A 14,237-nucleotide genomic window follows, 5' to 3' on the forward strand; every position below is an offset into this window, starting at 1 on the left:
CTGAGACAAAAGGTCCTGGGCCATTTTTCATTCCCAGTCAGTCCCTTGACACAAACCCTCCTTTGTAGAGCAGAGCTGCACAGGACCGGTATAAGTCCACCATCTACGGATGAGCAACATGGAAAGTATGTTAGTCTTGTTTGTATTTACAGTGGCTTGCGAAACTATTTGGCCCCCTTGAACTTTGTGACCTTTTGACACATTTCAGGCTTCAAACATAAAGATATAAAACTGTAATTTCTTGTGAAGAATCAACAACAAGTGGGACACAATCATGAAGTGGAACACACTTTATTGGATATTTTAAACTTTTTTAACAAATAAAAAAACGAAAAATTGGGCGTGCAAAATTATTCAGCCCCTTTACTTTCAGTGCAGCAAACTCTGTCCAGAAGTTCAGTGAGGATCTCTGAATGATTCAATGTTGACCTAAATGACTAACGATGATAAATGGAATCCACCTGTGTGTAATCAAGTCTCTGTATAAATGCACCTGCACTGTTCCTGCACTTTAGTTTCGCAAGCCACTGTATTTGCAATATCCTTGTAAGGCACACATTTACTTCACCTCTCTGGGATGGTGTTTGCGCACTTTAGTTAGTTCCTGTTTAGAGTTCCCTTTTCCACCATGTGTGAACATACTCTGACAGTCAAAATTGATGCAGCTAACATATATAGTTTTGTACTAGTACCATGAATGTAAATCTGCATGTTACTTAAACCAGAACTGGAAGAGACTAACCTGAAGGTGTTAATTTAAGGCTGAAACTGAGTTTTTGGTTGTTTTTTTTTTTCAAAAACTCAAACAAACTTCCAAATGAGGATGTTCCATCATCGCTAGTATGAATATTAACATCTTATGCAGATGATACCTGTACTTAAAAAGTACAATATTAATGTCTTTTCACTGTACCTATAGGTTAGGGTCAGCATGCTTGGTTAATTATAGACCACATTCCAACTTGTCAAGTCCATTACAGTAAAACACAGGAACACAGTGGAAATCTAAAGAATTATTTATTTTGTATTACCTTATGTTCAGACAATCAGAAAATGACAACTCCTTTTCACTGTCTTCTAATCTATTAAGTGATAATACAAACACCTAATGCAAAACATATCTAAGTTAAAGGCTGTGACACCTGCATCGTAGTGGTTCTCAGGGCCGACCTAAATGCAGGCACCACAAAGGTACTGAGCGATTGTTCAGTGAAATGAATCCTGGTGTCTTCTGTATCCTTTGCTCTGCACTTCTTTACATTCAGTCTGGAATGCTTCTACTTGTATTTAGTATTGTTGCACAGACACACTGTCCCATCTTCAAACACATCACATGCTATGCAGCAAGAGCAGACATGTACCACTCTCAAATGTAACGTGAATAACTCAAGTTATTGCAGTTGGGGGGCTTCCACTGTGCAAAAATCTGCTGTCAGCCCCGTGTGATCTTGAGATTGTAGCAATTTGCACAAACACAAAATTGTTTTTGACCTATGAGGTTTTTTCATCTCATGCTCCAATTAGTAGGCCACCATCATTTGTCATTGCTTTCCACAGTCATTAAAAATGATCTTTAGAAAGGTCATTCATATTACTGTTCTCTGATCCAAAACCTCAAAGTTTTGGTAAATTTTATAACTGCTGAAACAACACTACGAAAGGATGGTGGTTATGGTTAAAAGAAGCTAACACTGACAGTTAATAGAACGGATTCATACAATAACAGCATGGTGCAGTAACGGCACAACTTTTCGGCCTTTCCTCCTGACAGCAGTCATTATTGCACAGCTGTTACAGGTACTACTTGTCAGTAAAATGTAAAACTGGGCATTTCACAGGCCTCAGTATGGTTCAAATGAAGTGTGTGTGTCAGATCATCTAACAGTGTCTCCTTATAAGCTGAACTGATATTTTTGTGGCGTACATTCACAACTTTTCAATTGATCAAATTACCATGACCTAATTGGTACACCCTGAACATGGGGCCTTCAGGGAGCCCAATTGTCTGGTTCCCCAAATGGGGAATGTAGCCTCATTTAGGGGGGGATATTTTTGCAAATCATAAAATAAAGTTGAACATCCTTTATCACTTCCAGGGCCCACAGTGATATGTTAAAACTGCCTGATATAAAAGCAACAAAACAAAAAGGTAATCCATTTAGAATGACAGAAAAGCAGCAAACGGCCACACTGGAGAGGTTGGAACCAACAAGTGTTTGGAATTGTTTTTGATAAATCAGCATCGCTCAACTCAAAGCAGGCACAGTTTGATAGTTAGTGATGATGTTGCTTTCAGGTCAAACACTCAGAGCGAGTATCCACACCACCAAAGTGTTGTCACAACATATAACTGTAGAATTCCTTTAGATCGAAACCCAGATTCATAAACATCCCAGACTGAAGAAGCAGTGTGAACAAATGCAGTGTGAACTGGGTCTTGCAGTAGACATTATTTTTGCTGTGAGCTAATCTCAGTAAAAAACTATGGAGCTACAAAGTACATGTGCTTTTTCTGACAAAAAATAAAACTCTACACAGACATTTTCTCTGCAGTTAGATGGACAGTCACCTGTCTCTTCTGAGGTAGTAAATAAGTAGATATATCATTAAAGGCAAATATAGAGAACAATGTTTGACCCTGGAATAGACCAATGGGACTTTTGTGTACCTGGTCCTTCAAAGTTGAATTCTGAACATATCCCCATCTTCAACAGTGGTAAAAACGGTCTAACTGTTACAGGTTAAAACTATTTCTAATGATTTTTGCAAAAAGATATATGACATGGTAGAGGTAGAAAGTTTGACTGAATTATAATGTCTGCCGCTAGATAAAAAGTTTAGATTCATAAAATCTACTTTTATAGTTTCAATCTAATGGCACAAATAAGAGCCAAAAATAACTAGAAGCAAATACAAATAAAAACAGAAACCCACATTTGTATGCGTCTGAGGTACAGATCAAATGTCATAAGTGCTTAAACCCTGTCAAAAGGTCAGACACTCTTAGAGAGGCACAACAGTAGCATTTTAAGACATTGGTGCAACACTTGGAGGCTGGTTACAATGCCAGGAAAGGAATTCCTTCAACATCAAGTTCATGGAATTAAGGCAAAATAGAAAGCACAATTGGACTCTTTCTAGATATCTTCTTTCCAAGATCACATCACATCACTCACAACATCCAGCTGGAGGGCACCTCCATATCCACTACAGTTGACCAATTTCTTGAGTGGAGTGTCCATTATTGGAAGGCTGCCAATTAGGATCCATTATTTTTTTTGTCATGCTGCAATGTGACACTGTTAAAGGAACCTTGAATGTCAACACACCAACAGCTCTTTAATTGCTTCCCTTCTCTGTTTTCCTGAGGCCCTGCAGCATAGAGGAAGCCAGGACAAGAGGTTTGGGGGGTGAGTTTTAGTCCTCATTTCATCAGAACTCTTGACATCCAGTCCCACAGTCTTGAAGGAATGGCCATCAATACCAACAGTGGCAAAGTAAAAGGTAGGGAATAAGGACAAGTGCTCTGGAAGGCCTTTGTAGAACTTCAGTAAATTCAAAACAAGCAGGTGACAGACTCTGCTCAAATCCAGTGGTCCAGTCTGAAAAGAACAAATACAGGTAACAGGGAGCACTTTGAGACTTCCATTTGCCTCAATTAAAGGCAAACTAATGGCTGTTCCCAAATGCCCCAGGTCACATTATGTTAGCTAGGGTTTCCACCTTCCCATACTGAAAATACATAAATGGGCGAGAGGGCTGGACAATCCGGACAAGAGATAAAGCGACATATTGCAAAGTGCTTCCTTAGTATGACATAAGGTGTGAGTGTACAGGTGATTTTCTGCTTTCCATGAGTTAAATTGTTTTGACAAGCTTTCTAGCTCCTCTGAAACTCAGTGTTACAGTTCTGGACGACCAACTCCTACTATAATGAAATCATTTTCATTTTATTCCCAAAAATCTTATAAACACATGACCGCGGGTTCTGTTGGATGGCCATCAGGGCTAATTTCTATAACACCTAAGAAACTAATACATGCTTTTTTTTGTTTTCGAAGCGACAGGCAGCAACCCTGAGATCAGTGATCTGGTTAGCAACTGTGCATATCAGATTTCTCTATTTCACCTTTAAACACAGCAGACTCAAAAGAATTAAGGGCCACACAACAAACATCTGCTGCACTGCTCTGTGAGGCCTCATTCAGACAGAGATGCCAAGGACACGCTGAGGGTGCTGGGAGCATCACAGGAGGAGGGGAGGAACAGATAAACTGTGACTGACCGCAATTAAAGTCTGCAGGAATTTCAGATTGATTCACCCACTGCTTTCCATTTGCAGTAAACATGATCCCTGCGAAAATGCAAGCATTTTAAAAGAACGGTTCATCCAGAAATGAAAATTCAGTCATTATCTACTTACACCCATGTCCATGAAAGCTCTACGAAGTTTCTTAGTCCACAAAATATTTCTGAAACTTCACAGTAAAACAAGTGTTGCAGCATTTTCATAAACTGAATAATGTTGGGACTTCAGCAAACAGGTAGATGCCGGGGACCCCACCCTGTGAGCAAACAAGCAGACTGTGGGAGCCTCTCTCTCTGTGCTCCATGTGTCAGTAAGGACAGACTGCAGGGGCCCCTCGCCACGTCCAAGGACAGGACCGATAAGGACGATCTAACCACCCTATTATCTCTTAAGATTCTGTTTTTGCCCTACACAGGTAGGACAATGTGTAACTATGACAGATAAAGTGACTCACAGAAACTGTATGAAAAACCTACATGCCCTTGTTCTTTGTTCATTTGCTCGTCCTGGGAGTGCTGTGATCATCTAATGCTTGACAGTGTTGCGGGTTCGTTTGCAAACATTTGAGTTAAACTTACACAAAGACAAGATTTGGAAGATTGCACCTGAGACTCAGCGCTGAAGGTGAAGACAGCTGGAGTCCAGTTCTCTAACCTCATCTAACAGGGTAGAGAAGAGGGGGCCCACTCACCATGGTGGTCCAGTGAACCAACTGGCAAAACAACACCGTTTCTGGTAAGTGAAATTCACAGAAAAAGAAAGTAACAATTCTCACCACCAATAGGTGTGTTGAGACAAACATGTCAACGGAGCACGTTTTGGTAATGCTGTAGAATCAGGGAAGCTTCAGGTCTGGCACCAGAGACAGTAATGTCACAAATTTGAAGCACTGCAAATATTTTCAGTGATTGACTGTTTCAGATTTGGAGCTCTGGGAACCTGAGGGGATGAAAAGATTCACACATTGTATTTTAAAATACCATATACAGCTTAACTCACCTAATAAGGTGCTGTTTCTGCCCCACACCCGCTACACCTGTCTGAAATGGGTGCACAAGCTTGAACACGTCCATGCTTCTCTAAACAATATGTAACAGAAGCTTCCATATAGCAGTAAAGTACTGAGATATACAGAGATCTATCTGATCTTGTACAGTGGCTTTAAAGTTAAGTACATTTTAAAACAGGTCCCCAGCATAGAGACCTAGACCTCACTTTATTGATCCCTTTGGGATGACTCCCTCAGGGAAACTGAATAATAATTTAATATAAAAAATAATAATCTTCAATTAAGGGAGAGAATGCTGCAACACTGTTTTGCCACGGACTAAGAAACTTCGTCACCATTGGGGTGTGTAGCTAATGGATGAATTTTCATTTTTGGATGAACTGTTCAGGTAATCCATATATATTGGGAGTATATGGAGCTCAAGATCATTTCTTTAAATCAACATTTCTTTGTCTGAATGCCATCTGTTGTATCAAATGTTACGGCCCACAAGGTCAGAACTTATCTTTTTAAAAATTCAGCAGCTTTCTGCCTTATGTTATTTGGTGTGGTTGAAAATGCAAAATAATTGTATTTTAATCTGGTGATGTTATGTAACGGAGCAAAAAATTAGCCATAGTTTGTGTCAGCATGCTGCTGTGATCTCATAACTGCTTCTAAAAATCACCAGGATCTTCGCATATGGAATTCAGACTTGAAGAACTGCTATGCTATATTTTGCCAACATCAAGGCATAAGAATTAAGAACATAACAAAAGACATTTGGATTCTGATAGAATATAAATGTTTTTGCTGTTCAAGTTCAGGAAGTGTGTGATATCATTTATTTGCTGTTCATCTGACAAATAATAGATGGGTTTGGGTTTATAGTATCATTATATCAGAGCCTAGCCTTACAGCAGTTGTTAACTCTTACTGTTCTAGGCTAAACCTGCAGAGACTTCAAAAGGTCAAATGCCCAATTCTGAATTCCACATGAATTTACACCTGTTGAAATAATGGCAGATCTACTAATGCACTTGTTGCAGACATATCAGTTGGTGTAATGCTGGATAACTGGAAGGAAAGGTCTTTACTGCATTATTTTATTTTTATGTGTTAACCACCAGATATTGCATCATTGCTGCTGAGTTTTGAGTTTTTCAATTTCTTTTTTTTTTTTTTTTGCATGTACTCACTAACTGTAATTGAGTACATACTGTGCCACTCTGTGAGGCCATTTATTCTCCAGTATTCTAAAATGAAAAATTCTCACATTAGTTTCAGTAAGAAACATGATACATCACTGGATCAAATATTCCCTAACACTGTAGTATTTTCCATGATAACCTAAAATTGGACGACTCTCCCTGGTGTGCAGCTCCTGTAATGAGAGTTAAGTGCATGGACTATTGGTAACAAGTCTGACAAAAAGAAATAGTACACTATTTTGGTTGTAGTGAGAGTGCCTACATTTCCTCAAAAGGTTCAAGCTTCCTTATTAAATAATGAGGTAATACTGACGAGGTGATTTGTTGTGTTCAGCAAAAACAACTAAGATTAGCATCTTTAGCATTGACAGCCTAAAGTTAAACATTTGTTATACAAAGATGTTGTTCTCATGTTTTGCCCTTTCCATGAAAAACATTTGTGGGAACAGAACTGTTTACTGTTGAAAGGCTTGGTAGTAGTGAGGTAGGGAGCTAGATGTGCTCATAGCAGGACTGCTGTATGCCTGAGGTAGTTGGCTGTGGCTGTGGGCTCCGGGGCCCTGGGGTACATGAGCCTGGGGAGGCTGGAAGAAAGTGAAAGGACCTGGAGCCTGGGAGGACAGCCCAGTAGAGGAGGATGGAGAGGAGGCGGTGGTGGTGGCAGGTGGATAGCTCATCACTAACCCTCCCATCCCCATGTGAGGGCTGTAAGGCGGCAGGCTGAAAGGCAAAAAGCCCAGCAGAGGCCCAAGGTCCATGTTAGTGGTGCAGGACAGCTCAGTTGAGGAGATAGCAGGGCTCCTGGACAGCAGATGGGAGTCGGAAACAGCACCCACTCCTTCACCCAGCACCTCCCTCTGAGGGGAGGCAGAACTAGAGGTAGAGGAATTGGCCACACTCAGATGAGGTGGTGGAGCACTCTGCAGGTCCAGCAGGAAACTGTCCACGTCGGCACGAGGATATGAGGTAGAGCTGTGCTGGTACCTGGCCATGTTGTTGTAGGGCTGCTGCTGTGGAGCTGCTGGGGCCTGCAGGTGATGGTGGTGGGGGTGAGAAGACTGAGGAGTCATGTGGCGGCCCACACTCATACCCGAAGACAAGGAGCCCTGCATGAGACCATGGGGGTGGCCCAATCCAGGGACAGGGTTGGCCATGGGGTATGAGTTGTACATGTCCCTGGAGTAAGTCTCCATGGGCTCCTTGGAGACAGAGCTCATATCAGAGGTCACGGGGCTGGGTTCCTCCTTCACCGGACACTGGGGGGCAGGGGTTGGTGTAGTCACAGGAGTGCTGGGTGTACATGGTGGCATCAACCCTGACTCTTGGGCATGGCTCTTCTTCAAGTGGCGAGTCAGGTGGTCTCTGCGGCCAAATCGCTGTGCACAGCGCGGGCACAGGAAGTCACGACGCCCTGTATGCACCACGGCGTGACGTCGTACATCCTTACGAGTATAAAAACGGCGGTCACATCTCTCACATGAGTACTTCCTCTCTCTCACTGGCACAGCAGCGTTAGTGTTTCCCTCTGATGGTGGAGGCCTATCAATATGGCTGCCCAGGTGCTCAAGCAGGGAAGGCGCCCCCTCTGGGCAGGGAAGGCCCGCTGTGGCACTGTGGGCTGCCACCAGGTGGCGTCTATATCCCAGCTGGGTGTTGTACTGCTTCCCACACTCCTGGCAGTGGAAGAGCTGCCTAGTGGCTAAGTGGCTTTCTTGCAGCTGGCTCTTCAAATGGTCCTGCTGGTGGAACATGGTCTAACACATGGAACGATACTGGCTCTGCTGCCGCACAGGGACTCTAGCCAAGAGCCTGAGCAGACACAGACAAGACTCATGAGGATTCTCCAGATAGCTGACCATCAGTCTACAACACCTTTGATCGTTTTGTTAACTTAGAGTGCTAGAATTAATGCTAAGTGCTGTTTGTTGACTATTTGGTGGTCTTTTGCAGCAATGACTAGTGGTTTGTCCTGCCTTACTGAGGCAAGCCTGTGTCCAGCACTTGGTCTCTGTGACAGCAGCTGCCATAGCAACCCCAAAAGGGCTGCTGTGATGGGGAGCTTTGGAAGCTCTGACTGGATCTGTGTGTTCCGTGAGAAGAGCTCTTGTTGGCCCACAGTCTATTTTAGCATTCAGCAGCTCTGAACACCAGTGAAATCACAGAGGCAGCTAAACATCTTTGCAGACCTGCAAAACAAAAAAAACAGTGTCATTTTGTAAAATGATACTTTTTGGTATCAATGGTATGTTCCTGAACATAATTCACACATTTTACTCCACAAGACCCTGGAGTATACGCAATATTTACTTTTTATATACCTTTTAAATATTGGACATTTGTGCCAATGAGTTTCAATGAAAACCCCTTGTCTTTTGAACTGAATCAATTTTTACTGCTCTCCACAGTACAGGCAACTTATCACATCCTTTTGTTTATATTCCTAAATGTCACCACATTATCCACACCTAGTTATCTCTTGGTGTTATTCAAGCTTTATTGGGGTTCAAAGGTTTGATGGGGTACCCCACTGAGTTTGTGTTCGGGTGGTGGATAATTTACGCATGTGGACGTGGCCTATCACATATTGATACTTCAGAGACCGACTCCTCTTAAGACAGACTTTGGTATTAAATCTAGCAAAGAGAAGGGTGGTGATTGGACTAAGTCCCACACAGGACTGTTTTCTCTATCATACAATCTGTTCGCAGACAACTGCAAAAAATGTTCAAACAACACCCAGAATTTCATTTTTGGCCAAGAGGACTGGAAGATGAAAAAGAAATCCACTGGCCATGCATATTTTATACCAGTCATATATACATTATGATATATAATGTATTGATGATTAATCAGTTTAAGTCTGAATATGTGTCAAGATGTCTTGAGCTCAGAGTTCTAAAATTAAGTGTACTTGAGTGAATCAAAAAAGTAAACTTGAAGGACCTTGGATTTTGTATAATAATTTGTATAATAATTTAAAACAAAGAATGTTCCATCTGACAGTAGTGATGCATGTCTGACAGGTTTAAAGGGAGTGACCTAATTGCAACTAATTAAAACTTTTTCACCACTCAAATCCACCTTTCCTTACTTAACAATACTGTACAGTAAATTATTATAGCAATAACAATCTGCCATGTACATTTTATCCTTCTACAAATATTAACAACGGTTAAACACTAAATATAAATGGTAATACAAATGCAAATGCTTAAGTATCAATTTCAGAAAAACCACATCATTAATGAAATTTAAAAAAAAAATCTCTGGCCTTTAAATTCATTGAAAACATTCAGTCATCTTTATCAGGGAGCAGATGATGAAGTTCATGACATGACCCTTCTTCCAAGACAGATGCTGACTTTCTTCAATGTTACTACTGGTTTTAGTGGTTATGAAAAAAAATCCATAATATATCACAATGAGCAATATGAAAGAGCTGAGTACTACAAAGACTTCGCCACCTAACTCTAACAAGTTACCGGTAATCAGCTATCTAAGGCTAACAAGATAAGCTACTGCTGTGCTCGCACCGTACACCATATAACAAACAAGTTTACACACAAAGTGATGCAAATTTTTTGCCCTGTGTTATACTTAAGTTTGATTGTGGGATCATTTGTGTTAATTTTGTGCTACTTGTGCAAGTTTGATCACAGCTTTATTGACCCAAAACAGCCAGAATACCTGTAAATTAGCTGCAAGCCAGCAAGTGGCAGGTACCAATGGCAACTGAAGTACATTTCCATGTCATTCAGAAGTTAAATAAGGAACTTAGCAAATTAAACTCTTCTTGACTTCTAATATTTATTCCTCCAGTGACCTAGCTCCACCGGGCATTGCCCAAAGCTCTGTCTTGCAGAGATTGCCAGCTAGCAGCAGCTGTCTGCCAGTTAGTAAGGTCAGTCCTTAATCCAAACACTAAGATTCATCCTTCTGCTTATGTCTGCTGGCACCATTAAGCCCATGGCATGCTATATTATTTCTGTAATATTTGTGTGAAACTTTTTTTAAAAGGCATCAACATCACAAACATTGCTAAGACGTCAGGTTCAGTGACTCAAATTAGCTGAGATGAAGCCTAGCATAGCATAGATAGATAGATAGATAGATATCTTCAATTTCCCTCAGGATCAATAAAGTATTTATCCATCTATCTATCATAGAGTTTGCAGGTAGCCGTCATCAAGAAAAATAACTGTGGAGCGTAGTTTCCGTCTTCCAGAGAGAAATCTGTTTAAGTCAGATGTATTCAAATCTCTTTGTTCAAATGATAAAGTGTGGTGAGTGCAAAGGAGGGTCAGACCTGCTGAGAGCCAGGAAGATTTGGAGGAGGGAGGAGGACTTCTAGAGGAAAAAACAACCAGATTCTGCTTCTGTCCGGAGCTGTTCTATGAGTGAGAGGAGAGCGAAGAGTTTTTTTTATTTTTTAAACTTCTGAGATGAGAAAGCAGATTTATTGTCACTGCTGTTTTTCAATCTGCTGGCCGTGGTGTAATAGGCTACTGCAATGTCTCCCTTCGTGGTTTTTGACTGCTAGCACACTTTCTTCATCAGTTATTCATAAGCACCATTTGTGGGCTGGGTGGAGGCACATTAAAACATTTCATGATGATTACTTATTAACTGCTTCAAATCAGATCAATGTCATTTTAACTAAAACTATATATTTTTACCAGGTAAAGGATTTACTCATCAGGCCTCTGCATCATAAGTTATCAGAGAAATAAGCTGAGTTAACGTAAGCATGGCTTCCAGCCGTCCTGTGCTCACCAAAGAGTGGACATGAAACTGACAGTCTTAGCGACAGCTCGGTGTTCCAGAGGTAGAATGTGTCATGCACTTCATCCTGCATGTAAAAGTAAATATGAAACTAAACTTCTTTCTTTTCGGCCCAGAAGCTAGCCGTAAATCATTCTATCGAGGGCTGCAGTGCAAAAATATCCCTTTATAGTTCAGTTTTGAAATGCAGTGTTTTTTTGGAGACTTTGCAAAATAAGTCCATAATGATAAATCCTACACTCAATGCCTTCTGTGAGTATTTCCCTTTTATCCTCATGTTAAAAACAATTATTGAATATGTTAAACTTAAACAGATTTTCCACCACAAAAAACCCTCTAACAAGGTGAGACTATATGAGTGACTTATGAGTGCTGTGACATTTACACTTGGCTGCATCTCTTTACTATTAAACACTACATTATTTGACTATGCATCATGTATGTTGTGATTATACCATTATCTTGGGAACAACGTCGTGATATTATTGTATTATGAGTTCTTCTGTAGCTGTTGTAATAACTTAATTTATAACTTAATTTTACATGAGACTTTTACTTTAAAGTGCTCAGTTTTCTCATGTTTTACTCAAGTAGAGTTTAAATACATTTACCACCATTGGATGTTCTCTCAACTCAAACTCAACAACTCAAGAAAGTCAAGTAGAAAAAATGTGGATAATCACATCTCAGAAATGTACAATCTCATTACAGATTTTTCCGATCATAATCTTACTTTAGCAGCAGGATAACCATCCAGGATGCGCTACAAAAAGATATATACTGTATAATGGAGGGAGGAAAAAAATATGTCTTATATATTCCAAAGTGGGATCTGGGTACACAACTGTTAACATGGTCTAACAATGCCTTATGGCAATGAATGAAAAAGAAGGATTCTGCTCTTAAAAAAAAAAAAAGAAGCTAAAACCAGATCACCTAATGAACAACAACAACTCAGAAAGACAGTCACAACACAACTAAGAAACCCCAAGGCAAATGACTTTATAGATAATAATCTACAGAAAAACAGGAATCCACAAAAGCTTTGGAAAAGTATCGATAAACTTACAGAGAAAGAATGCCCTAAAAGTGAAAACGCTGAGCTCATGATAAATGAGATGCTACAACAGGACAGCTTAGCTGTGTCAAACAGTTTCAATAGTTATTTCATTAAGAATGTACACCGGTTGTTCACAATGTGTTCATATAAATAACTAACCATCATTAACAAAATCATGCACAATGGAAGTGCCACAAGGTTCAGTTTTAGGGCCACTGTTATTCAGCTTACACACAAATGATCTATCTGTTTGAGGATGCAGAAAATCAGATGTATGCTGATGACACAGTCATATACACTCATGATGAACAAGTGACTGCTAAGCTCTCACGAACACTTCAGAAACAGTGACAATGTATTTTGGTACTAGACAAAAACAAACCACAGCCTAGTGTCAATGGAGAATTATTCAAAAACGTTTATGAGGTTAAACATTTACGTGTGGTTTTAGATTTCAATTTGACTTTATATAAAGTACATATATAATATTGTTAGAGATATATATATATATATATATATCATTATCAACAGAAGCATCAAAAACAGTCCTGCATGCTTTTATTTTTTCACATCTCCATTGTTGTATATCTTGCCAGTCTCAGGCCAGTCAAACTGTGTAAGTATTTTTAAACAAGCCTTAACATTTTTTAGACAGAAAATCATTAAATCATCATCACTGTAACATTTTACAGTCTCTTTTACTTTGAAAATCTCAGCCTTCTTTTAGAAGTTCCATTGGTATTTAAGACTATGTACAATACTACTTCTCCACCATTAAAGAAAATTTATATTACACAACTACTCATGGCAACATTAACTTGACTGTGATTCAGATTTTATTCTTAATGAATTGTAATTTTATAGTTTGTCTTTTTTAAAAATGGATGGATGAGTGTACTGGTATATGTATGTTGAAGTGTGCTTGTATACATAATAGTGCGATAGAAACTATGTTACGGTATTATGTGTAAGTGAATGTTTTTAGTGTCTGGTGATTGTATCTGTGTGTACCTACCTGGGGACTGCAGGTGGAAATTAGCTAATAGCTAAATCTGTCATAAATCATCTTTTCTAATTTTGATTTCAACGTTCAACGTCAATAAAGAATAATGAACATAAAAATGGACTAAACGATGAAGAGTATGGTAGTGGGAGCTGGCAGTGCCATCTTGTGGGTCATCAACATGGAACTGTCGTGGAGCTTTAATCCACACACTTAAACTGCTTAAACCCTTTCCATTGATTTAATATAACTGCCAAAATGGTTGTCTTGTTGAAAGCACATATTCTGTGAAAAACGCTGTCTTGACTACAATGAAGACGAAGTCTAAACTAGTAGAGACTGGAGGAACGGGGTCATTACCAGACCGGAGCTAAATTTGACTGCTAGCCTTTCTGCGTTTACAAAATTCGGCGGCGGAGGTGAAACTAGGTTTAGTGTTTGGAGATTTGTGTGCGTCTTACACTGTTTAATATCGAACGAACGTCCCTGCATGTGTTAGTGTAGCTGTGGATGGAGTTCGAGAGTTAGCCGAGCCAGCATGCTGGTTAAAAAACAAAAGATGAGCGCTTCACTAAGTTGTAACGGAGTTTTCTTGTGGGAGCTAAATACTCTGTACTTTGCCGAGCATGATTAAACTCCAGCTTAGGTTAACAGACACGGGCGCCACGCTACTTACAGTTTGTTCCTTAGTCCAGCTCTCCGTTCAGCCTCCATTCCGTATCCACATCGACATTTTAGAACAAGTTTTAAAGATGTTTCTTAGAGTCTGGGCCTGGACTACTGGGCGCCGCGTTGAAAGCCATGCATTCTGGGAGAATGACGTCACACCCTGGGCTCACGTCTCTGTAGTAGGCAGACTGTGCTGGCTCAGAGGAACTCCAGAA

General features: G+C 40.1%; 1 protein-coding gene across 2 annotated transcripts; it reads right to left on the reverse strand.

Moving 5' to 3' along the window:
• Positions 1–1,000: 1,000 nt before the first annotated feature.
• Positions 1,001–14,223, reverse strand: LOC124063256 (zinc finger protein PLAGL2-like). Of its 2 annotated transcripts, XM_046396712.1 has the most exons (3): positions 14,030–14,223; positions 10,815–10,899; positions 1,001–8,694 (listed from the first exon to the last, which is right to left on the reverse strand). In XM_046396712.1, the coding sequence occupies exon 3, from the start codon at positions 8,257–8,259 to the stop codon at positions 6,964–6,966; it is 1,296 nt and encodes a 431-aa protein (XP_046252668.1). In that variant the 5' UTR covers positions 8,260–8,694; positions 10,815–10,899; positions 14,030–14,223; the 3' UTR covers positions 1,001–6,963. The 2 variants fall into 2 exon arrangements, with proteins under 2 accessions (XP_046252668.1, XP_046252667.1); XM_046396711.1 differs by lacking the exon at positions 10,815–10,899.
• Positions 14,224–14,237: the final 14 nt, after the last annotated feature.

Source organism: Scatophagus argus, chromosome 8 (assembly GCF_020382885.2).
Source record: "Scatophagus argus isolate fScaArg1 chromosome 8, fScaArg1.pri, whole genome shotgun sequence".
Taxonomy (NCBI): Eukaryota; Metazoa; Chordata; class Actinopteri; family Scatophagidae; genus Scatophagus; species Scatophagus argus.